The 25,185-nt window shown below is 40.8% G+C and overlaps 1 protein-coding gene across 14 annotated transcripts in view; it reads right to left on the bottom strand.

Moving 5' to 3' along the window:
* Positions 1 to 14,139: 14,139 nt before the first annotated feature.
* The window catches only part of HIVEP2 (HIVEP zinc finger 2), a 178,873-nt gene continuing 167,827 nt past the window's right edge, over positions 14,140 to 25,185 (bottom strand). For all 14 annotated transcript variants that reach the window (XM_064486642.1, XM_064486647.1, XM_064486649.1 and 11 more), the window contains 3 exons: positions 23,371 to 23,472; positions 21,685 to 22,580; positions 14,140 to 16,611 (listed from right to left, as the gene is read on the bottom strand). In XM_064486642.1, coding sequence (XP_064342712.1) covers positions 15,790 to 16,611; positions 21,685 to 22,580; positions 23,371 to 23,472 — 1,820 coding nt within the window. In that variant the 3' untranslated portion in view covers positions 14,140 to 15,789. The remainder of the gene's footprint in view (positions 16,612 to 21,684; positions 22,581 to 23,370; positions 23,473 to 25,185) is intronic.

Here is a 25,185-nt window from a genome sequence, read left to right as displayed (position 1 = left end):
AAGCAATTATACTCTTGGAGAACCGCGGGTCGCCTTGGTTCCCCAGGACTGTCACACTTAGGATATACAACTGTTAGAACAGTGGACAATGTTAGACAACAGTAGATCTCATGTTAAGTGTTCTTAACACAATAAAATAATTTTTTTAAAAAATAAAGTAAATAGAAGGAATGCTTGGGAAGCAGATTGGTTTTCTAGCTTTGCTCCCAGAACTTGTTCATATTGGGAACATCAGCATATTTCCTTCAGCTCCCCTCTAGGGTTTCTATATCCAAACACTTCCCTGAAGTGGGTAAAGGAAGTATTTAAATGTTAACCTTTTAAAATACTTTCCTACTGATAGACTCAAAGTTTGCAGGGACTCCTTTGGTCTTGTGAACATGTTGTGAATTCTGCATCCTGAAAGGATCTACTAAGAAAGGCCATTTTTTCTGCTCTTTAAGTATCAGATCACTTCCACTGAAAGTTCTGTGTATTGAGTCGTATCCATAGATCAGAGGAACTATCTCACGAAATACATGGTTTCTGTCCTTTTCTCTCCGAGCCTACCCTGTCCTTACAGTATAGTCTATACCTTCAGAATGTAAGTCTGGCCATTCCTCCCCCTAGTCCAGGTCACCATCATTCCTCCCTGAACGGCTGCGATGGCTCCTAATTGATCTCCCTGCTTCCATGCTTGCCGGCCATGGAGAACACTGTCTATGGACTTGTCTACAAGTAAGGTCTTTGACTTCCTGGTATTACTCTGCTGAAGGCAAGAGAGACCCTGAGAGGATGCATTTGATTTGGAGGTATTGATGTGGACTCATGATTTCTAAAATGTATAAGTGCTTGAGTACATGTATGTATTGATATGCATGCATGGATAAAGATACACACACACACTCACACACACACACACACACACACACACACACACACACTTCCTAGTCCTATATGTTGAAAGAACCTTAGAGCAATGGCAATCCCAGTAACAAAATGAGCACATTTAGCAACCAGAACTTGGCTTTTAACAGCGTCTCCACTAAAAGGAATCAGGGAATTCAGAGAAATGACTGTTTCCTTGACTGGGATAAGGGAAATACAATAAAATACTAAAGAAAACTCTTCATGTGAAAAATTTAGGAAATGTTGTCCCAAAATGATAAGGACTTGTCACAAGGACAATGTGAACAATTTCCAGGAGCTCCCACTATGACAATTTAAGAAATAAAATAATTTAGGGCACCTCCCAATACATACACAATTCAGGGTAGTAATTAACCATAAACCAGTAAAAAATAGGAATCCACAAGTCCACAGTGATAATAAATAATGAAATAAAGGATGAAGGAGAAGAGGAGCTCTGCTGACAGCAGAATGCTGTAAATGTGGGGTGTGACCTGAATATGGAAAAAATCATCATTTTGCAAGCATTGCAGTAAAGAAGAATTCTGGCAAAGATCATCAAAAAATACTAAATCTAGGGAATAAATTTTAGGAAGGATCAGGACATCTGCTTGGTTGCTTGCTGGTAGCAAGGAGAAAATAATAACTGGATAACAACGTGACTGGGTGATTAAAATTAGTATTATAAACAAGGCAGATGGATACGGAGTGTCTCTGGATGGGATATTCTGAAAAGGGCAAATATCAGTTCCTGCCAAGAAAGTTTAACCTGAATCTAATCATGAGGAAATGTTAGACAAACCCAAAATAGAGACTGATCTATTAACAAAGGGCTGGGGACAGGGATGAGGGTGGGAGGTGGGAGACCACATGCTTCAGACCTGTCAGTAGTCATAAAGACATACCAAAGGCTGAGGAACTATTATAGATTAAAGAAACTAAGACTTGAAAACTAAGTGCTAGACAGGATCCTGTATTGGGAGAGGAAAAAAAATGCTTTAAAAGCTTATTACTGACTCCACTGGTGCAATTGGAATACAGATGGTAGTTTGGATAAAAGTGCGCTATTAATGCTAAATTTTACTTAAGTTGGTAACTGTTCCGTGGGTATGTAAGGAGAATTATTCAGGGTTCTTCAGAGAAACAGAACTAAGATGAGATAGCTAGGTGATAGGTTAATAGATAAATAGATGATAGATGAATGGATAACTGATAATAACGAATTGGTTCACACCAATTATGAAGGCTGGCAACTCTCAAGATCTGCAGGCCAAGTCTGTAAGCTGAAGACCCAAGAGAGCTGGTGGTGGTATTCAGTACAAAGGTCTGCAGGCTTAACACCCAGGAAGCGCCAACATGTCCGTGTGAGTTTGAAAGCAGGAAAATGTTCCAGCTCTAAGTCCATCAGGCAGGAAAAATTCTCTCTTACTTGGAGGAGGGTCAGCTGTTTTGTTCTATACAGGCCTTCAACTGATTAGATGAGGCCCACCACATTAGGGAAGACAATCTGCTTTACTAGGTCTACTGACTTAAATGTTAATCCCATCCAAACACTCTCGCAGAAACACCCTGAATAATGCTTGATCTGGGTACCCCACAGCCAGCCCAGTCAAGTTGACAGCTAAAATTAATCCTCACATAAGGGAATAGCCTCTCTGTTGGGAACTACACATTGCAGTGTTTAGCGTTTAAGAGCCATGATGTATGCAATTTACTCTCAAATGGTTCAGATACAAAAGTTTCTGAGAGAAAGAAAGATAGTAAATAATAAAGGAAGGAAATTGAGCAACATGTTAGCAATTAGTGAATAGCTGAGGAAAAAGCATAGAGATATTCTTTGTTCCCTTTAACTTAAATTTTCTGTAAATTTGAAATTATTTCCAAATGAAGTTTTCTTTACAGTCTTTCAGTGTCCTGCTAAAAGTACTCCAGCTGCTTCTCACACACTCAGCATGAATCCAACCTTCCTCACTTGGCCTCCAGGGCAAGAAGGAAGCGATCCAGCCTCTGCCTGCTCCTCACCTCAGCTGGCTGGTCCCACCTACCTCCCACAGAGACCCCACTTGCCAGAACCCAGCATGCACGCACTCTCAGAGGCCACGTGCATTCTCTCCGCAGAACTTCACACTTGCACTCTCTCCCCTGACAGCTCTTCTCTGGTCTTCACCTTTGTCCAGTGTCACTTCCTGAACGAGCCCATCTTCAGTGACTCACTTGCTCTGCTTCATTTTACTCCCTGACCTCACCATGGGGTCTCACTGCTTTGCTCATCAATTACACCTCACTGGGACACACAGTTCAGAAGGGCAGTCACCTCACCTGTCCTGTTTACTCCTAAATCTCTGATCTCTAAAACATTGCTTGGCGCATGGTAAGTCCTAAAGAAACAGCTTTGACTAAATGGATAAATGTTAAAGTACCATACCACCCAAACATTTGAAATGAAAATTTCTTAACCTGTTAGTTGTTTTTCATTCATATTATATAGGCTTTCCTAGTTTGTGACAAGAATTTTAATGATAAATATTATGATGTTACAGGTGAGTATCAAATATAGATTCTTATAATAGAGAAGTGAGGGAGAAGTACTAACGGATGAAGAGGAACATTTTAAAAGTAACTCTTATGATCCAAAAATTCAATTAGGCTGACCTAGTTAATGTGAAACATCCTATAGGCATAGTAGCAAGAAGAAAATCTCTTGGTAACGGGTCCTTGAATTTCAAATATCTGGTACAATACCCAGAACTAGGAAAGTACTCATAAATGTTTAACAAATGCAAGAAATAACCTAGCAATAGTTCATAAGTGGATCACTCCAGGGAAAATGAAGAGAGAAGGCTGATTTTGCACTTTCAAACATTAAAACAGATTCATTTTTTTTAACTGGAAAAAGAGCTCATTGTCAGCTCTTCCCAGTGGAGTAGGCACAACATTAGAAATAACAATAATCGCATTTGTGAAGAAAGTGTCACCTTCTTAACAATTTTGTTTTGTTTGGTTTTGGAGGTTTTTTCTTCTTTTTTCGCACCTCTGGTTTAACTGATGACTCTTACTTCCCGAGAAGCTGTATGTTTTTGTACAAAGCAGTCACTCTCTGCATTCACTAGAGATGAGAGCCAAGCAAATATAATAAAAGCCCCTTTGACCCATTGAAAATAAAAACTAAATTCCAATTTCAGCAAGATTTCATTAGCAGGCTGTAGATCATTTTGGTATTGAAAGTGTGCGCTCTACTGTGCAGTGGCCACTCAGTTTGCACCTTCACACTCCGTCCTGACGGCCAGTAGTTACACCAGCGTGACGGGGCTCTCACCGTTTTTACAAAAAAAAAAAAAAAAAATCTAGAATTTTCCAAGTTCCATGCAGTTAGCTAAAAGAGTAGCCTCTGGGAACCCTTCTTTGGACTGCATACTCGCCTCCCCTATTTCTCACTTTCCAGCATGCAGTACTCATGTGAAGGACTACGTTTACTTACGTATAACTGAGCCATTTTGTAATTAGTTTTAAAACTTGAAGTTATCTTTGGATTATGATTTTGTGACTACATCAGTGTGTTACTCTTGACCTCTTCAATAATGGAAGACCAATGTCACCATGAACATTTCCTAAGCTTAAGAAACACTGAACTGTCAATCCAATCTTTCTTTCTTTAAAAAACTGAGATATGATTTATACAGAGTAAAATGTATCTTTTTAATGCATAACACTGTGAGTTTTGACAAGTGTATACAGTTGTATAACCACCACTACAGACAAGGTATAGAACAGGTCTATCAACCCCCCAGATTTGTTCATGGCCCTTTGTAGCTTAAGCCTTCCCTCCACTCCCAGCCCCAGGCATCCATTGATAAATCCTATCCTTGATTATGAACATGTTCATCATACCTCATTCTTTTACTTTAATAAAAGTGAGACTAATATTTATTAGAGGGAATTCAGGGATCCAAAAGAAATTTCATCTGCAGAAAGGGAGAAAAGGCGACTTAATTATGATACCCTTATATTTGTTTCCACCATATCTTATGTTTAATTATTTTCTCTGTATTATGTTTCTGATAAGTAGAACTTTTAGTGAGTAAAAAAAGATGATCTTATATGTCATGGTGGATAAGCAAAAAAATCATTTTCGTGCCCATGGTGAGCAAATGTCATTTCCATAACAGTATCTAAATTATTAATTAGCTTATATTAACCTTCTGAAGCGACTGATAGTAATTAACAAACCATCCTCTTAATCAGGGATATAAAATGGTCTCAATTTGAATTCTGACTAATTGCTAGTAGCTGCCAAGAACTCTAGGTTATAAAGAGTTCTGAGGCTTGATAGGAAATTTTAATATGAAACATTTGTCTTAGAAATTATTAAACATTATATGCCTATTATCTAATTTAATCCTAACAAGAAGCCCAAGAGGATGTTCCTGTTGGTACCCTTATGCCATGAGAGGGGAAACTGAGTTTCAGAGATACTAAATAACTTATTCAAGGCCAAACAGGGGAGAAGTGATGAAGGTGGGATTTGAATCCACTTAGCCAGACTTCAAGGTCAATATTTATCAGCTTTGCCACTTTGCATCCAGGCAATTAATCACGCAATGTGTGTGTGTGTGTGTGTGAGTGTGTGTGTGTGTGTGTGTGTGTCGGGGGTGATTGTGGTGGGGGGTTTATGCAAACTTTTTCTGAGGAAGTGAATCTGGGATGAAATCTGAAGCATATATCAAACAGGGAAGGAGGATAAGGCACAGAGCAAGGAAGAGCTTTTCCAGAAGAAAGCAGAGCAGGTGCGAAAGTCAGGAGGTGGAGGAACAAGGTACATGGGGGAACCGACGTGCCAGTGTGTCTAAAGCACAGAGCCCAGGGGAAGAGCAGTGCGGGAAGGGACCAGAAGAGAGGCCGGCACACCAGGGCATTACAGACATGGGAATGACTTTGACCTTCCTCCCAAGGGCATTGGGAAACTCCCGCATCATTTTAAGCTGGCTAGTGATACAATCGAATGTAGGCTTTCAAAAGGTCACTCTGCCTGCAGGGAGGGAGGCTTATCGCAAAGGGCAGCCCCAGGGCCCACTGAGAATATTTATATTCAACCAGCTAACCCTCAAGCTGCTTACCCTGCCTTGCCTGTTCCTTCCAGTGGAAACCATAAGAAAGGCTTTTGCCATGGTCCGTCCTCTCTCCCTCTGCCTCCTGACCAACCCTGTGTGGCCCCCCATCGAGTGGTATGTTCTGCCTCTTGGGTTCTGTAAGGATAACAAACCGCCTTTTCAATGGGAACTGTCTCCTGATCCTTCGGCCTTGCTGTACCTGAATAACAGTAAAACTGTACTTTAAAACAGTGGCATGTTGGCGAAGAGAGGGCACCTGTGAGAGATAGCAGAGATCAATAGGACATGGTGACTGATGGCGTAGGGGAGCGAGTAGATGTCAGGAAGGATAGCTCGATGTCTAACCTGCAGGCAGAGAGAAGTAACAGCAAGCACTTACACAGCACCGGTGCTGTTCCAGGCTCTGTTCTAACCTCATGTGTATATATAAAAACTCACTCAGTGCTCTTTAAAGTTTCATTATCCTCATGTCACGCAAGTTGAAATGGAGACACTGAGAATTTAAGTAATCCTCTGTGGCAAAGACTAGCTAACTATTAACCCTTTTGCTTCCTGAGAAGGTAGCTGGATTGCATTTCCCAGCCTCATTTGAGGCTAGGTGTGGTCAGGTGACTGGATTCTGGCTGTTCGAACAGGTGGGGGAATGATGTACAGCACTTCCGACCTGGCTCACAAAACCCTCCCATGCACCATCCATCCTGTGTGCTCTTTTCTTTTCCGGATTATGAATGGACTCTAGAAGTTTCCTGTTGAAGATGGTGGAGTCATAAGGTAGATGGAGCTGGGGTCCCTAAATCAAGGAACAGCAGACTTTTTCTTTTTCAGCAGACTTATTCTGTAACAAATATCTTTGAGGTCAAAGAAACAGAATTGAGCATATGATTTAGATACTTCTCTAACCATTTAAAATACAGTGATTTCAAAGTGTAAGAACTATTCTTAGTTCACTGGTAGTACAAAAAAAGTGCAGTGGGCCAAATTCAGCCACAGGCTTTAGTTTACCAAGCCTGCCTGAAATCAATGCTTAAAGGAGAGCCAACTGCTGATCTGGAAAACTTTCCACGAGACTACAAGAGACTGCTTCTTCATCCAGCCACTGAAATTGGGGGGCTGTTTGTTCCAACAGTTAGCCTCCATAAATTGCCCAAGGCCACATAGCTAGGAAATAGCAGAGAACAGATTCGAGTCGTGTAGTTTGGTTTTCAAGCCTCTGATTGCTGACGAGAAGACAAGTTTGACTACTGATACCCGCCAAAGGCTGGGAAGGGGCTGAGAGGCTCGCATACTTCATGTTGACATCCCCGTTCCAAATCTGGAGTCAGAAAGAAATGCTCAGAGACGAGCAGGAAGAGTTCTATGTTATATGATTTTGCCTTGAAAACTCACCGCATACCCAGTTTTAACAGAGATCTCATTTGATAGTGCCAAGAATAATGGTTTGTTACTGTTCCTTCAAGGAGTAGGATTCATGTTTTCCATCTTATAAATACCTCCAAGTGCCATTCCTTCCAACTTCAGTTCTACGAGTCACCTTCTCAGGAGTGTCCCCAAATCTGGAGTCCGCCCAAATCTGGAAGCATACCGCACTTGTGCTGGAAGGAGGTGGGATGGAGAGATGTGTGAGTGCTGGTTCTGGGATTGTCCCACACTTTCCAAGGTCTACATTCCTTAGGGATTTTGAACTCCTTATTAAAAATGACAAAGGAAATAAGGATGTTTTCCTGGAATTTTACAGAAAATAAAAGTGAAAGGAGGGCGGTCTAGTATAGACTATCCTGAACATGTCCATGTCCAAAATGTTGGATGGTGTATAATGTTCCTAAAAAATAGGCAAGTCTTTCTGGTAGAATTTTGGAAAGAAAGAAATTGGCAGTCTACAGTACCATTCCTGCTCATTCTTGCCATCTTGCCCCACCAGGCAAGATTTGTTTACTTTGGTGTTTATAGTTACTGGTTGGCCTCAAAACAGATATTTTAATGCTGAGGTTCACTCATGGATAAAGAATGTGAAAAGAAGGTTTCTGTGGTGATGTTTGCATTTTTAAATTAAGGGTGCAGCTAATTAATCTCTCCTATCCATCTCAGGAAAAAGAGGATGATTAATATGAAAACAGAGGTTGTTAGAAAACAGTTGATAAGTATTCATTTTGGAATTTTCCTTAGCCTTTGATTTTTTTATTTTTGTTTTAAGTTCAGAATGGTAAACAAAAGATATTATTTTTATTTCTCCTGAACCCAATGTTATAAAGACAAAAAATGATGATCTATGTCTATATAATCTGCCCTATTTGTGAATACTCCAATATTGGTTGTTGTGGTTTTGTTCCATCACACTAAATTCTAGAAATGCAATGCCCAGGACACTGTCTTACACAATGCACCAGGGCTAGTGGTTGGTTCATTGTAAGAAGTCAAAGGATCATGGAAACTTCATAATTACATCTTTAAATATTTCCTTTTAACTTAAAAGTTAAAATGCTCATACATTTACCATCTTTTAGTGTCCTATAGTGCGCCATCTTTCTGCTGAGCATGAATCTGGGATTGGAAATCTAGTCAGGTAGCTTAAATAAAATCCAATCATAATGTACAACCTAAATTCCAATTTTAATTCAGTTAAAGAGGAATGAGAATTTAAAGACATTCAAGAATCAGTTGGAAGGCAAAATCTTTTTTTTATCCATATTTCATTTTATGGTCTTTGACAGTTGTATCAACCACACATAATTTCAATGGTAACTTTTAGTGACTCATCTTTGTCAAGTTTTTCCAAAGCATTGAATTTAGTCGCCATGGGTAGAAGCACTCTCTCTTTTTGCATTCAAACTTCCTAGTTTTACGGGACATTTAAATTATGTAACTATAGTAATCCACAACACTTGCATAAACTGATTTGGGATTAAATTCAACTGCATATAATTCAACTGGTGACAGCAAAAATGCACAGCTGTATAGAGAGCAGCTTTGAGCATTCAGCTTGGCTTGTGAAGAGAACGAAGTGCGGTGACTCTTGTGAACCTGTTAGGTAGAGGTCAAGATGAAGATCTTTGACGTGTTGTGTACAGTGATGTTTGTGTGGGTTTTACAGATCTGTGCTATTACACTGAATAAACATAGTAATAGGGAGACTGCATGGACTACAATAATGTCCTAGAAAGAGTAGTGATCTTGGTATCTAACTTACTTGGATTTGAACTTGATGGTCTTAGTAATGAGCAAGTAAACAGCCACACCGTCATAAAAGGGCAGTTATATTACCGTTATTTTTAAATTGACTTAAATAGTAGTAGTCTGCTTAACACAATATGGGTGAACTTACGTGTCAGCAACTATAATCAGAATAGACTTACAGAAACTGTCAAATGCTTTGAAAAACTGTCTCAGACATAAAACCCAAAAAGCTGGGTTCTGTAAAATTGAGGCTGAGCTTTTTAGGATAAATAAATAAATTTCTATCTGATGAATTTCTATTCATCTTTATTTACTTGCCCCAGCTTCAAACAGACCAGTGGTTCTCAACTGGGGCAGTATCACACAAATAAACACCCAGGGTATTTTGGAAATGTATGGACACTTGGGAATTTCTGCTATGATTGCAGAAATCATAGCAGAGTGCCACTGGCACTTAGGGGACTGGTTTCTGGGGTGCTGGGATCCCAGCAATGTGTAGGATGGTTTGGCACAACTTTTTAATGTCTCGCCAGACAAGACACTCATGAAGGTGGAAGATCTATTTAGATATGAACCTAGAACCAAATTCTGTTCTGTTATAAAGACAAAAATTTGGGGAGGGGGATAGATTTTGTTTAATAAGTCATTTCTACTATAAGAAGACATGTGTTTCTAAAAATCACTGTGCTATGCAAAATCATGCAATAAAAATCACAAGGCTTATGAGAAAAATAGGGTTAGGGACATAGTACTCAAAAACTTCATCAGTGACATATAAAAAAAAAGATAGGATACCAGTTAAAATGGTGGCACAGTTTTACGCATAATTACATAGTTAAGAAATATATAAGAACTGTTGGAAAAAATCCCAAAGTTTGCTGGTGGAAGTGGACCACAGAAGAGCTGCCATTTGTGAGTTACTGTGAAGTGGTGACGGGAGGGTTATCTGAAGTTGGATGGGAAGTTGCAGCCCGTCCACTTCGTGTGTGAGTGTGGTGAAACAAGGTGACTGGGAGAGTTCAGCGCATGAGCGCGTGCATGTGTGTATTCCTACATGGCTCGTTCAGCTAAGTGCACTTTTCTGGATTCACCTCGTGTTTCTCACTGAAAAGAAGTCACACATAAGCAAGTGCATGATGTCCAGATTGTTCCCTAATATATCAACTGCTTTGGAACAATTTATAAAACAAGCATTAGAGCAAAACTAACCGTAGACTGATTTTTTTTTTTCTAGGAAGACAACTACTATGTAAGTCAAGAAAAATTTGTGTTTTGTTTTGATTGGAACTTTCCAAGATTTGTTCACTACTTCAGAGAATCATGTGCTTGAGGCAACACCATTGGCGGTTCATGAGTTCCCAACGAGCCACGCTGGTGCGAGCCTGCATGAGTCGGATTCCAGCTGACCTATGTCATCCCATTTTCCACTGTCATCTTTAACTATAATAGTTAAAGAGCATTTAACTATCGAATAAAGAAATGAAATTTTATTATAGATTACATTCCTGCCATTTCTCCCCTACATACAGTTAGGATGGTATACTGAACTTTTTGAAATGATACCTAAAGGCCAATTATACATATGAAAGGGGCAGAATAAAGTATGTATTAGGAAAGAAGGGTGGCACTGATTCTGATAGATGTGAGCCACTGATATAGGGCAATGTTTTTTAAAAAAGAAAGGGAATGTTGGCAGACTTTTATCCACAAATACACGTGAGAATTAAATGAGATATGGCTGGTATGTGATAGACTTTAAATGATAGTAGTACTATTATTATTAATTATTATGGATACAGTATTAGAAGTCCCACATACCCAGTTTCTCCCTGTATCTTTCCTTTTGGACACCCCTCAGGTCCCTCAAATTCAGGAGATCAGGGTCACCAAACTGTCCATTACTCCCTGAAACCTGCCCCCTGCGCTGGGTTTAACCTTATCATGAAAAGTCATCCTGTTTAACCCAGTAGTGAAAGGCCACCTAGAAATGGAGTATTATCTGTGACTTTTCTTTCTTCTGAAAGGCCTCTATCCAATAAACCTTTGCTCCCATAAATTCTACCTGCCTCCTCCCCATGTGTTTCAAATCTATCTGTGTTTCTCCATCCCACTACCATGTTATTTCAAGCTACCATCATCTCCCACCTCGATTATGGAAATTGCCTCCGATCTAAGCTGTCTCCCATCTTATCCTGTTAGACCTGTCCTCTCCTTGGCATTATCCAGTAGAAATAGTATGAACCACATATGTAATTTTCTGTTTTCTGCACCAATACTTAGAAAAGGAAATGTGGGCAATCTGTTATAATAGTATTTTATTTAACTTACTATATCCAAAATCCAATCATTTCCACATGTGATTAATATGAAAAATTATAAACGAGATATTTGTTATCCTTCTTTGCTATGTCTTCAAAATCCGGCATGTATTTTACATTCACAGCACCTATCAGTTTGGGTCAGCCACAACTCAAGTACAATTTGAGAAAATTTTATGCTGTCCTGTGATGCTTAATGTGTAATTTCTGGTGAGCCAAGTTTGACGATGTGACTGGGTTCGAGTTGAGGTGGGAACTATACCACGTCCATCCTTTTACAGAGGGTTCCACAAGAACAGTTAGCCCCAGTGCCCGTGGACATCCACTGTGTGTAGTGAACTAACTTCGTTACACCCCCAAGTGATTCCATCCAACTCTGTACTCTCAGCTACGACTGGATGACAGGAATGGACAAATCAGTCTCCAGTTTGGGCCTCTCTTGAGACTGAATTTCTCCTTCTGAACTGCTTACGGGAGCTCACTTCATTACCTGCATCTCCAAATGCAGTATAAATCCACTCCCTCTATTGGCTACCACCACCACCGCTTTCCACTGCCCCAGTTAAAACTCCACTCATCTTGACCTCCTCCATCTCCCTCCTCCCCGGAATCAGATTGGTCATTAGTTGTTATCAATTCCTCTTCGTTAAGCAAATCTGCCCCTTCTTTCTCCATGTCCATTGTCTGTTTGGATTGTTGCTGCCCTTATTTCCATGAAAACGACAGAGCCTCATGATTCTCCCAACTGGTCTCCCTGCCTCCATCCTCTCTCCTTCAAAATCTGTTACCTTCCTTGCTGCCACATTGATTTCTTTTTCCCTAAATAACAACACTAGCAATGCCAATGCCACTTTTTTACTTCAAGCCTCCCTTGGCTCAGCTCCTCATGGCTTACAGGCCAGATCTGAGCTCCTTGGGCTGGATTAGGAGATTGGACTTTGACATGCCTTCCTAACTTAACCACATACACACTGTCATAGACCAGGGAGCCAGTTCCATCTTGCTTTTTACCCATTCATAACTTTAGACATCCTGGATCATCTAATATGCCCTTTCCCACGAGGGCAAGGACTTCTGTATTTTGTGCAGTACCATACACCCAGCACACAGAACAGTATCCCAATGTACGTGATGAAATTTATCTCGAATAAATTCGTATATTGTTCCAGGGCCACCTCTGCAATGAAACCTGCTCCATCCCTCCTTCCATCCTTAGCAAGGTGACTGCTCTTTTCTTCGTGATTGCAAAACACACCAAATATACCATTATGTTAGCACTAACATTGTACCATAAATATACTCACATGGACGTCTCTCCTCTTTACTCGAACTTCTTGATGACAGGCATACTCATTCATCCTAATTGCCCACTAGAGTACCTGGGGCACAGTAGGCATTCAAAAACTGTTTTGTGAACAAGTGAACACATGAAATGAATATGACAGAGGAAGAAGCAGAGTATTCGATTTGGCATGGGATCTCTCTCTCTCTCTCACACACACACACACACACACACACCCCGCAAAGAGGCGTAAGACACACAAACACTCTATACAATTAAATGTTTCAAGGATTCTTCTCTGTGAGAGACAGAGATGAGGCTGGCTATGTTGACCTTTAATTCAACTTTGTAAAACAGTTTTAAAAAGCCAGCCTGGCTCATAAGAAACAATAGGTAAGTTGTAAATTCACCCATTTGAGATTTTTATGATGGAAATGCCAGGTAGTTTAGATAGAAATGAGCACTGGGTGGGGAGAGGGAGGGGAAAGGAACAATCCAGAACACAAGGAACCTGTGCTGTCAATTGACCAGAGCACAGGGAATCAATCAGTTAATCAGTCAATCAATCAATCAATTAATCAATTATGAAACCAAGATATAAAAACAGGAGGAAGGCAAGAGCGGCGCCATGTTTCCCCTCTTGGATTGGCCTGCTCCCAGTTCTCGGGAGTGTACTGTCTTTCACTAAGTGTTTTTTATTATTTCACTAATAAAATTTTGCTTATCATGCTTTATCCTGTCTCTCGTCGAAAATCTTTATTTCGAGTGACGAAGAACCGAGATGATTCTTATTTTCCTTTTCCCGGTGACATTAATTTTGGTGTTTCTGCTTGGTTAGCATGCTTGATTCTTATTTTCTGTTTCCCGGTAGCAGAAATACTGATAAATTTTGAATATCAATGAGCTACTTCCATCATTAAAAAGGTTCTCTTTTTGCAGTAAAAGAATTACAATTTGTGGATATTTTATGGTGAATTTATTTCAGTTCATTTTTACCTTCAGCTGCCTCAGCAAAGATAAAGAGGTTTCCCCAGTGGAATCTCAGATACGCGTGCGCACTAAGAAGGAGGCAGAAGGGGAAGCAATCATTTGGTTTCCTCATGACTCTTTTCACATACCCATTCCCATGCCCAGGTTTCAATGACTCCATTTTTCTGGAGCTCACACTGTGTTGACCGCTCTCTGTTCTAATCAGGTGATGTATGGAAGCCAACTGTCTTCTCACTTGTTAAAAGCATTCAGACCCTGCATACCTCGGGATGGGCAGAGCCAGCAATGAAAAGCACAGATGGCATGTTGGGAGCATCCACAGTTCTTTAGCAACAAAGTTGGGAAATTAAAATGTAAAACAACACATAAAATTAGACACCTCAAGCATGTAATTGTATATTTATTTCTCTTTTTAAAGAACACTCCTTAATGTAATTCAATATACAAACTTGGTTTCACAGAATTATAATCCACTATATAGCACAAAGATAACCCAGATTGTGTGTGTGTGTGTGTGTGTGCACGCGCACGCACGTGTGTTGTACCCCCTCCCTTTCTTCCATCCTTCTGAACCTGCAAGCAAAGGCTCTGCCCACGGTCAACACTAACCAGAGCCCATTCTGAAGGTTATATACAAAAGACATCATCCTCCCTCAAGCTCTTTTCCCTGGAAAGCTCCTTGTCCCCGTTCCCCCTGAGATAGCCAGGAGTGTGCCACTCTTCTCTCCCCTAGGGTCAAGTGGCTTCCCCTAGAGCTGACGCCAACCCTGTTACCGTGTGGACTGGCTGACAGGAAGGGCTGGGGATGGGGTCTCACACCCTTTCCCGCTGCCACACCCACCCCTCAGAGTCCAAATGTGACCCCTTAGACCGGAACTGCAGTAGCCTTAGTTCCGGTCACCCTCCTGTGCAGCCAGAACCAAGAAGATTGCTAAGCCCAGGTCTTCTCCACGGGCAGCGCACAGCACTGCCTGCCAAGCCACCGGGCCGGCCGATAACCAAGCTCTACACAAGTCCCATGTGCTTTGTCGCTTTAATCTTTAAAGACACCCTAGCATAGGTCTATGGCAACCTAGTGTCCAACTGAGTTACATAAAATTGTACCAGTGATGCACTTGTACATATTTACATGGGGCGGAATGTTTTCCCATATTTTTAGATGAGTATATAGATCAACATGTTCACATAAGACCAAATACTTTTAATATTATTTATAACTGATTTATAAAGCTTTGAAAAAACTCACAATAGCACATTGTTTACTTTAATGCTTTACGGTACTATCGGTTTAAAATCACAATCAGCACTTAAGTTATAGTCAATCCAGCAAACAAGAGACAAAAAAATTTACAAGAGTTAAGAACTGACTGATACATCCTTTATCTTTTTTTTAACTAATGCATAAGTGCAGAATAAGATACTCTAGTTTAAATATCTTGTTTACAATATACATTTTTGTTCTAGTTACGCAACAGTAAATCCCATGCTTCACATAGAAAAGCAATCCACAACATTAAGAAAAAATGTACAATTTATGAAACAAAGTAAATAAATATTAGTATTACAGAATCAGAGCTGTACATAAAAGCTGTTCAGTTTTAATCATATAAAAATATGTTTTAGTGCAACCTCACATATATATTGATGCTGTTTTGCTTTACATCATTTAGATCCAAGTGTCCAAAAAAGGAAAGAAATTACATTTATTACAAAGCAGATACACAAATTCTAAAATATGTACAAATTACTGCTAAAAAATGCTTATAAGAATATAAGCAAAGTAAAGAAAAGGCACAAACATCTGTACAATTTTAAAAGTACCAGACCCAATAGGTTAATTTCAAATTTTGTTTTGGTCAGGCTCATGATGACTTGTTAATTTACCTAATTCTTTTGATATAACAAAAGTATATATAATAGCAAACTACTGTAACTTAGGACAGGCATGCTATAAACGTGATTACCTCTACTTCTAGAAAAACAAAAACAAAATGGGAAAATGTGGAAATGAAAAGTCTCCATGCATTGTAGATCAATGTAGTTGACTCTTTTCTGACGAAGGTTCTTTGCCTTCCTCTGTGCTTGAAGGTAATTCTTTGCTGCCTTGAAGGCCCGACTGTTTGTCATCCACACAACTCTTGCTGTAAAACGCGGAGTGAGCTATGGCAGTCTGTGATGTACCAAAACTGTCCTTTTCACCATCATGCAAGTCAGGGTGGGTGGCTGAGGTACAGGGCTGACCTGGCTCAGGTCCACTAAAGTGTCTAATGCTCACATGTGCACTTTCCAAGGGTTTCTGATGGGGCTCCTGCCCCCGCGTTGGCTGGTCTGCCCCAAGGAGAGCGGCCTCTTCTGTGGCAATCCGGAGGGAGGCGATGGCTTTTGTGCAAGTCTGTATGTTCTCCTCCTGTTCCCGCTCTGTTGCGTTCAGGCTGTCCTCGGAAGTGCTCTGTTTCATCAGTAGCCGGGGAGAGGAGGGCGTACTAGGCGGGCCAGGTGACTGCAAAGCGGGAGGCGCTCGCTTCTCGTGCTGCTTAGAAACCATGTAGGGATCCTTGGCAAACGAGTCTCCAGAAGCCCCTCCCTTCTCAGAGCCCTCCATTGGCAGAGGCAACGTGGGTGGAGGATGTAAACCGGAAAGGGCCGGCGGCATGGAGTGAACCATTTGGATCCCACCAACGGGCACCATGGGGATAGGAGCTCGCACTTGCTGCTGAGAGTGGAGTGGAAGATGACTGAAGATGTAGTCAGTAGGACCCTCAGGGAAAAGGCTGGAGCCTGGATGTTCATAAGCACCTTCTTGGTCTCCATAGAGACTGAAGTAAGGAACCTGAGGTAATCCTCTTCTTAGAGTCTGCACGGGGAAACAGAGCACACACAACACTCAGGACCCGCTATACTCCACGCTGTTTCACTCATTCACTCACACATTCGTTCCTTCAAAACACGTTCAGACTCTCCAATCTTTTTATCGTTTTTTCAATTCTCAAGTCAAAAGAGATTTTCTCAGCTGTCTTTTAAGATTCTTTTATGAACCTGCTGGTCTGTGAAAAGTTGCTTTTGTTTTTTAAACACCAATGTGATAAAACATGCAGTGTGTTTTCCACTAGGTACAGAGACACATGCCAGCTCTGGTTTTTTCTTTTCTTTTCTTTTTTTTTTTTTTTTAATAAGAGAGCATGAAAAGAAAATAATGGATAATTACCAGAAAAGCTTTACTGAGCAAAATAACCCACTAATAACAGATTTTTAAATCCAAAAGAAAGTAAAAAGATTACCATCTGTTTATATACTGGGCAGATTTTTAATATTTTCTGAAGTGTTGATAAGTATAATTGGAGTGACAAGCCTGAAAATTGGCTTTTTAAAAAAAGTTTTCTACAGAACAGATGACAAAATGGTGGTGATACACAAACTGGTTCCTCCAACGTGCAAGGCATCGGGTCTAAAGGAATCAGTTCCTGCTCAGCACACACCCAGGCAGAAGATCAGCACCGGCTACTCCATCAAATCACACTTTAAGGCCGGATTTTATATGGAAATTATGCGTCAAAGTAATTAACAGTAAACACTTCAAACAGTTAAAACTCGTATTCAGCTACACAGCTGGGAACCAAAGATGACTGTGCCTTAACTCTCCTGCTTATACTGTTATTTCCACTTAAATATCTTCTTGGCAATCAATGAACTAGGATACTCAGAATTTGGGGCCTGAATTTCAGATTTCATGGTCCTGGTCCTAAAAATGGAAAACTTATTTTGTATGATTGTTTCTGTAGAAAAATGCAACCCGGACTGTGAGATTATCAGGTTTTAATAGAGATGATGACGTTTCAGTTACTGGGACTCATTCTTTTAATGATGTGCCATCTAAAAGGGAATCAATTTATTTTTATCTTTTGAGAACTTAGAGAGATATAAACCTGTCAAATATGGTAGTAATCAGGAGAAACCAAAATCAAAACAGTTCTAATTCATTTCAAGGATGTTTCAGTTCTAAAATTCATGTTATGCTCTATACCACTAATGATTCATCCAGTTCTATTTGGCTTGTGTGACCGGCTCAAAAAGGATAAATTATGCATGCATTGTCTCTGCTACTCTCTGCTATGTTTGGTCCTTAACCTTGTTCTGGGCTATACCTTATTCAAGCCAAAAACAAATGACCTGTGCTAGAAATGCAGGAGAAATCATGTAATCATCTACCCTATAATTGCAAAGACCTCATAAGCTAGGTAAGGTGAGAATTTCATGGTATGAGAAAGAATCATTGAAGTGCTACCAAAAAAACCTCTCTTGTATCTGCTGTAGTTTAGAAAAAGGCATGTTTCCTTCATCAGACGCCAGGTAAGGTGGAAGAATGATGACACCCACAATAATAATCTTTGAAGATATCAAATGAATCTTCTTTTGATCACAATCATCACAAATTCAAAGATTAAAATAAGATATAGCTTGGCTATTTCTCCATTTTGTTTCTGATTGCTATTCTGCAATGTCCACTGCCTACGCTTAGCCAGAATAGGGGTCTGCAAGGCAGCCAAAGAGAGAGCTGTCCCATTATATGAGTGTTCTGAGTCAAGTCCAACAGAGGAGTGATGAATGTCCTCTAGAAATGGCATTGCTGAATATGTTCAAAAGCCAATAGAATTTTGTGTGAAGAATAAAAGTGTTATATTCAGACCTTCACTGATCAGATCTTAAATGTTTATAACCACAGAAGCAAGTGGACAAGTACAATTCCTACCACATAACCACTTCCACCCTCCAAATACTGCCAGGCCTTTCCATACATCCTCTGTCCTCGAATTCACCCTCCAAATAAACTGTCTCTTAGAGTTGTGTTTTTTTTTTGCTTTAATTTTTACTCTATTTGCAACCCTATTTTGTCTCATAATTCGGGCTTTATCATTGTAATACAGTGCAAAAACTCGCATCTTACTTAAAAAAATCTTGACACAGAAATACAAATAATGAAGTCATGTGTGGGTTAAGTGTATGTGTGTGTGTGTGTATGTGTGTGTGTCTGTGTGTGCCTGTGTGTGTGTGTGTATGTATATATACCTCACGTACCAGATCTTTGCTCCACTCATCTTTTCAACAGTGTCAGTAGGGCTTCCGGAAGTAAGTGTAAGAGACTCACTGGGGGGCGGGGTGATGGGGGCAGGGGGATAATGTATGGGGGTCAGGGGAGAGGAAGCAGGTGGCCAGCTGTGACTGATCCAGGCTCAGTCACTGGCTGGGGGCTGCCCCAAAGAACATGACCTTGGCCTGTCGGGAAGGCATGAACAGCAGGAGGCTGTCAGCTCACTGCATTCCTACAGCTGAATGGAGAGTTCTTTCAAGGACAGAAATCAGCTTGGCCCACCGCCCTGGCTGCCACAAACAGATGAAGAAACTGTGGCCAAGAGGTCAAGTGACTTGCTCAAGATCACACAGATAGCCAGGGATGGAAATGAATAAGGACACTTTCACTAGGCAGTGTTCATAGCCACCAAGTACTAAAGACCAGGACACACTTTCGTCATCTTCCTGCTATTCATCTCCCAAAACTTTAAAAATGGAAAAGGAAAAATTTTTGTTTAGAAAAGACGGGACCAGAAACCATACAATTTTTTCATCATCATCCATGAGCCACCCTCAAAAAATACTGAATGAATGAATAAAAAATTTTCTTTCTTTCTTTCTTTCTTTCTTTCTTTCTTTCTTTCTTTCTTTCTTTCTTTCTTTCTTTCTTTCTCTCTCTCTTTCTCTCTCTCTTTCTCTCTCTCTTTCTCTCTCTCTTTCTCTCTTTCTTTCTCTCTTTCTTTCTCTCTTTCTCTCTTTCTCTTTCTTTCTTTCCTTTCTCTCTTTCTTTCTTTCCTTTCTCTCTTTCTTTCTCCTTCCTTCTTTCTCTTTCTTTCTTTTTCTTTATCTCTCTCTCTCCCTCTCTCTCTCTCCCCCTCCCTCCCTCTCTCTCTCCCTCCCTCCCCTTTCCTTCCTTTTTTCCTCCTTCTGCTTCAGAGAGGATTCCAAGTGCCTCTGCTTCAGAGAGGATTCCAAGATCTATTCCTTCATATCATGTGAACAAAGCAGCAAGCTAAGAATTCTCTACAGAGAATTAACCTAGGGAATAGACCAAAGGCTCAACACTTGGGCTTCATAAATGGTAAAGATTAATAATTCTATTAAAGCTCCAGGTGAACTGATACTGAAAAAAACTGGTGCAAACTCAGTGACTAATAAAACCAGTCTCCCTCCAATAACAACTTTCTGGGCACAGATCTAAAAGCGAGATGAGCTCCCTTATCCACTCCTTCACTTCCTTTGCCTGAGCGGACTGCAAGTTGCTATTAGTTTTTTTTTAAATAACAATAGTATGTTGGCACTATTATTTTTTTGTGGCTGCAGTTGACTGGACATGCTCTAACATCTCACGAACACCACTGTCTTGATCCACCTGCTCGATGCCGGAACAGGAGAGCCTCGCCTCACACACTCACCAGCATCATTGGGTTTGTACCCGAGGAAGCACTTTACCCCCCAACCCCCACCCCTGGAGGCGGCACCCTGATATCTGAGGGAGTTTTCATTCTCTATTTAGGCTGCAAGAGCATGAGCTTCAGAAGAGCCCTCCTTTCTCCTTTGCACCACCCAGACACAAAAACCTGAGGAAATGTACCTCTTTTTCGTAGCTAGCTGATTTATTAGCTTGGCAGTTAAATTATGTCCTGATCGCTATGCATGTTTCTGCAGTAACTGCATCATGTCTAAGCTAATGGCCGGCTTGTGAAAAAGAGGGTATTGGGGGCAGGGGAGTGGAATGCAGCAGGGAGCTTTCCTAAAGTTCAAAAATAAAACCCTAAGCGTATAATTGCGGGCAGTGAGAAGGTGATGAGAAGGAGGAACCCAACCACTAGGGCAGTGATCAGACAGCAGAGCTGGGAGCTGGCAGTGCTTCCTTAGACTGTGAAGGGCAGGGCTGGCCCACGAGACAGAATTCCAGAGCAGAGAGAGAATGGCAAAGAATAGAGCCCAGGAAACAAAAAACACATGTAAAGCAACCAAACTCCAAAGGCATCATTCCTCTGTCTATGCTAAGGGCCTGCTTCATTCCTTTTTTTTCAAATCCTACACAAGCTGAAGGAGACATGAAGGTCCACCGTGCTGGTGGAAGGAGGCCGGGCACGTGCTTTTCTATGGATTTGCATTAAGCCTCCTGCCTAAATGTAATCCGTGATGGCTGCTGCCGTTACCTTACTCTATAATGACGGCACACCGGAGAAACCTCCCTGGACGCCTTCTCCCTCCGCTCTCCCAACTTCCCACTCACCGCCGCACTGACCAGGTGTGCTCAGGAGCAGGAGCTGGTGCTAACGGCAAGAAGAGCATGCGTGCTCACGCCTTGGATTTCTAAACACGCCACGGGGGGCGTTTTCCCCTCTCCCTAGTCCCTCACTGACTTCACAAGTCTACTCCCTGTGGGCAAAGTCCTGAGTTTATTTAATGATTTTTTTTAATTGAAAGTCAATGTTAATGCCTGAATCAGAATCTTTATCTGGCCAACAGTTACAGAAATGAAACCTAAATGTCCCTGAGAGTGTCTGTCTAGGCAGTCATGTCATTCCAAAGATGTCACCTTTTTTACTCATGCAGAGGTTTCAACTCTTGTCTATAATGAGTTAAGCTTAGAAAGCACTTAAAAAGGCCTCACCTGTTACCAGCTGGAAATGCTCTGCTCTGATGCAATACTACACTTGGAGTAATGCCACAGCCATGTTACTGACAATAGCATGTGAAAAAATGTCTCCCTGCTATTTTCAGTAACCAAGTTCACTCCTCCCATGAGAGATACCTATGTCATAATAAATTTCACACTAGTGTATCATCAAGTGGCTCCAATGTGCTTGGACTTATATATTAGAAAGAGAGACCTAATCATACTTACAGGAGGCCCCAATACAATTGGCTCTGCTTGCAAATACTGCCCCATGGACAACGGTGGGTTGTGGTATAAAGCCCTTCTGGGAGATGGTGCTCTTATGGTAGTCATGTATCTTCTTTCTCTTCTGGGAGAGAGGTCTCTTCTGGCTGAGATCTCTTTCCCAGGTGACACTGGCCTCCTTGGGGACAGATGCCTTCTTGGCGAAACATCTCTCTGTGACATCTCTCTTCGCAAGGCAGCTTCCTTTCTTGGTGAAAGATGTCTCATGGGTGACAGATCTCTCCTAGGCGATAAATGTCTTCTGGGTGATAAATCTCCTTTGGGTATCAGATACCTCTTTGGTGAATTATCTCGACAGGGTGAAGAATCATATCCTGGTGAGGAATGGCGGCTGGAGGGGGAGAAGTCCCTTGGGGAGGAGCTCGGCTCTGAAGACAGTATGCACTCTTCATCCATACAGCTAGGGATGTCTAGCCTGTCTTTGTCTGGTTCTGAGTCCGTACTCTTGCTCTGGAATAACCTCTGGTATTCTGTCATCTGGGTATCTTCACATGAGTCACTTGGTGTCATCAGCTGAGTGACCTGAATACTTGGCAAAGTAACCAAATAGCTGATCAATGAAGAATGCCCCAGGGAGCTATCGGAAGGAACCCCATGAGGCACGGTGCCAACATTCACAGGCAAGGAGGAGAATCTAGGAGGCTGGGGACTGGTGCTTCTTGATCTTGTTTTCGGGGTCAAATCTCCTTGGTCATCAAAGTCATCATCATCTTCATCATCATCATCATTATCATCTCCATCCTCACCATCGGATTCTTCAGCATCTGAGAACTGATGATCAGTTGAAATGCTGGACATGCTATGCTTCTCGGCCACTTTGTGCAAATCTTCCATCATTTCTGAAACAAAACAAAGTGAAGATCAAGATCCCAGCTGGAAGTTTAGGAGCTAATTTAGGCTCCAACTCTTTCTAAAAGGTTTCCTCAACCCTCTAGGCCCAAGAGATAGTTCCATCTCTGAACTCCTATAACACCCATGGGCACTTACTTCTATGACCTTGATTGGTTCTTATCTTTTTATGTATCTGTCTGGTTTCAGCCCCTATCCTACAATATGGACCTCCAGAGTAGGACCTGATAGCTCAGGCATCACAGCACATATATAGAAAACCCTCAACAAATGGGTATGTACGGTTGCTAATGATGATACTAGAGGAAAAACAAGACCAACAACCTGTCTTTACAGGCACAAGCTTATGTACAAGACCTCAGAAGGTAGGTGCATAAGCTTAGGTATAGGACCTCATGAGGTTAGTAATGGATTTTTTCCTACTAGATTTCCCCTTAACAGGAAAAGCAAGACATTAAAATGCTTTTCAAATTTCCCAAAAAGTTTCATAAAATTAAATCATCATCACAACTCAAGTGCAATTAGGTTTCCTCTATGGCTCTAGGTAGAAGTGTTTTCATAGTAAGGCATTTCCACCTGCTCAGTCAGAACTGAAATGCATTTATTTCTTCTCAGTAAGTTTCAAGCAATTCGATGTGCCAGGCTTCTTTCTGTATTTAGTATTTCGTAAAATAAAATGTGATCAGTATTTTTTTACAACGTCTAAATTTATTTTACCTCCGTGGCCACAAGGCTCCAGCATGCGGAGTAAAGAGGTGCGTCAGTTAAATTATGAAATACCTGTTTCCTCGGTTTCTGTGTCATCCACTGACGTCATTGAGACCCCCAACTCCAGGCATTTCTTCATGTGTGCTTTAGACTTCATATGCTTCGTTAGGTTTCCTAGAAAACACAGCCAAAAAAAAAGGGAGAAAGCAGTTGGTTACCAAAACGCCATGACTGCTCCAAATTCAGTGGGAAATGAACTAACTTGAGATAACACAGATTTGTTTCTGCCCACTGCCCCTTGCCTCAAACTTAAGAGGGACAATCTGGTTTCTGAAGGTATCAACCCCAGACAGCTTCAGCCCAGTGTCAGGTTTTCTTCACTCTGGAAGATGGGTAGACGTCTAGGGTCACATCTTGTCAAAAGTGGGCTTGAGCATGGCTGGGACTCTCAGGCGCTCCTGGCTAAGAAGAGACCTAATTTCTTTGGCCTCCTTGGACTCCCTATAAACAAGGTGTCAGAAGCTGGGACACACACCTCTAAGAAATTTGGGAATGGAATATTATCATCACCATACCCACTGGATCCCAGACCTTCTGGCATTGATCAGATATAGTTAAACTCGCAGGATCCTCATTTGTCTGAAGAAAAAAAGGCAAACTAATATTGGGGCCAATTCTGTAAATGAATTCAAAGATCCAGACAAATACTCAACTAACTACTTATAGGGAGCATCGGTCTCAGTACGTAACATCTATCCATCTTGGCATACATCAGCAAAGTTTATAACAGCGGTTTCTAGAGTTCTGGAGCAGCAAATATTCCCTTCTTATTTATCTTGAAACTCCTGCTATTCTAAGAAAACAGAAAGGGTTTTATGTCAAATACGTATTATGAGGACGATACAGATATCCAGTTATTCCTTATGTAAAAGGGTGTAGAACAATCGGCCCTCTGTCCACAGGCACAGCATTCGTGGATACAGAGGGCTGACAGTACAGTTGAACAGGCACATAAATACATATGTGTGTGCTTCTACAGATCTATGTAGTTGCTATCTGGAATGTGAGAAATTATGAAAACATTAATCCAATTACCGTTGACTTAGAATCTGTTAAATTATATATATATATTATCCCATGTCATATATATATATATATATATATATATATATATATATATATATATATATATATATATAACTCATCAGGAGAGATCCAGGAATTGATTCAGTTGTAAGGGCTGTATTATCATCTATGCCCTTTGATGCTGCCTTAGGAATTTTAAGAATAGGCTCATTGAATCCAAGTGGGAACTCAGCCTGCTGAAAGACCTTGCTCCCCCTGGAGGGCTGTGCAGCTTACTTATCAATGTAATATATGAATCCCAGTTCTAAACTGGGGCACTGTTGTTTGTTATTTCATCTATATTACTTATTTTTTTTTACTTAACATTTGGTTTATTGCTATATACCTATACATTTTAGGGTCTATTTTGATAACTCCATATGTAAGACTATTTCCTGGCCCCTATCACTCTTTTTTATCAAAAAATTGTATCTACAATTTTTCTAAAGATCTCAAAAATTTTCGTAAACAGATCATCAAGAATTCTAAACTCTGTAAATTAATTAACTACACCCATAAATGACTGGAAATCATCTGCTTCTGCAAGGGTGCAAGGAATCTGCATTTGTGGATAGATATGGATGTTAGGTGTGTCAAGATAGTTCACTTTGATCTTAATATGTGTTTCTTCTCCTAGCTTTTCCTTTCCCCTCATTTCAAGTAGGCAGTCAGGCTTTGGGCTCTCATCTTCAGAGTGGGTTTGTAGTCAGAAATCTGGCTTTGGTTTAGTCTTGAAGTCTTGAACTTCTGACAGATTACAGC

This window comes from Camelus dromedarius, chromosome 6 (genome assembly GCF_036321535.1).
Source record: "Camelus dromedarius isolate mCamDro1 chromosome 6, mCamDro1.pat, whole genome shotgun sequence".
NCBI lineage: Eukaryota > Metazoa > Chordata > Mammalia > Artiodactyla > Camelidae > Camelus > Camelus dromedarius.
The sequence above is the reverse complement of the archived record's forward strand: the minus strand, read 5'-3'. Positions and strand labels throughout refer to the sequence as shown.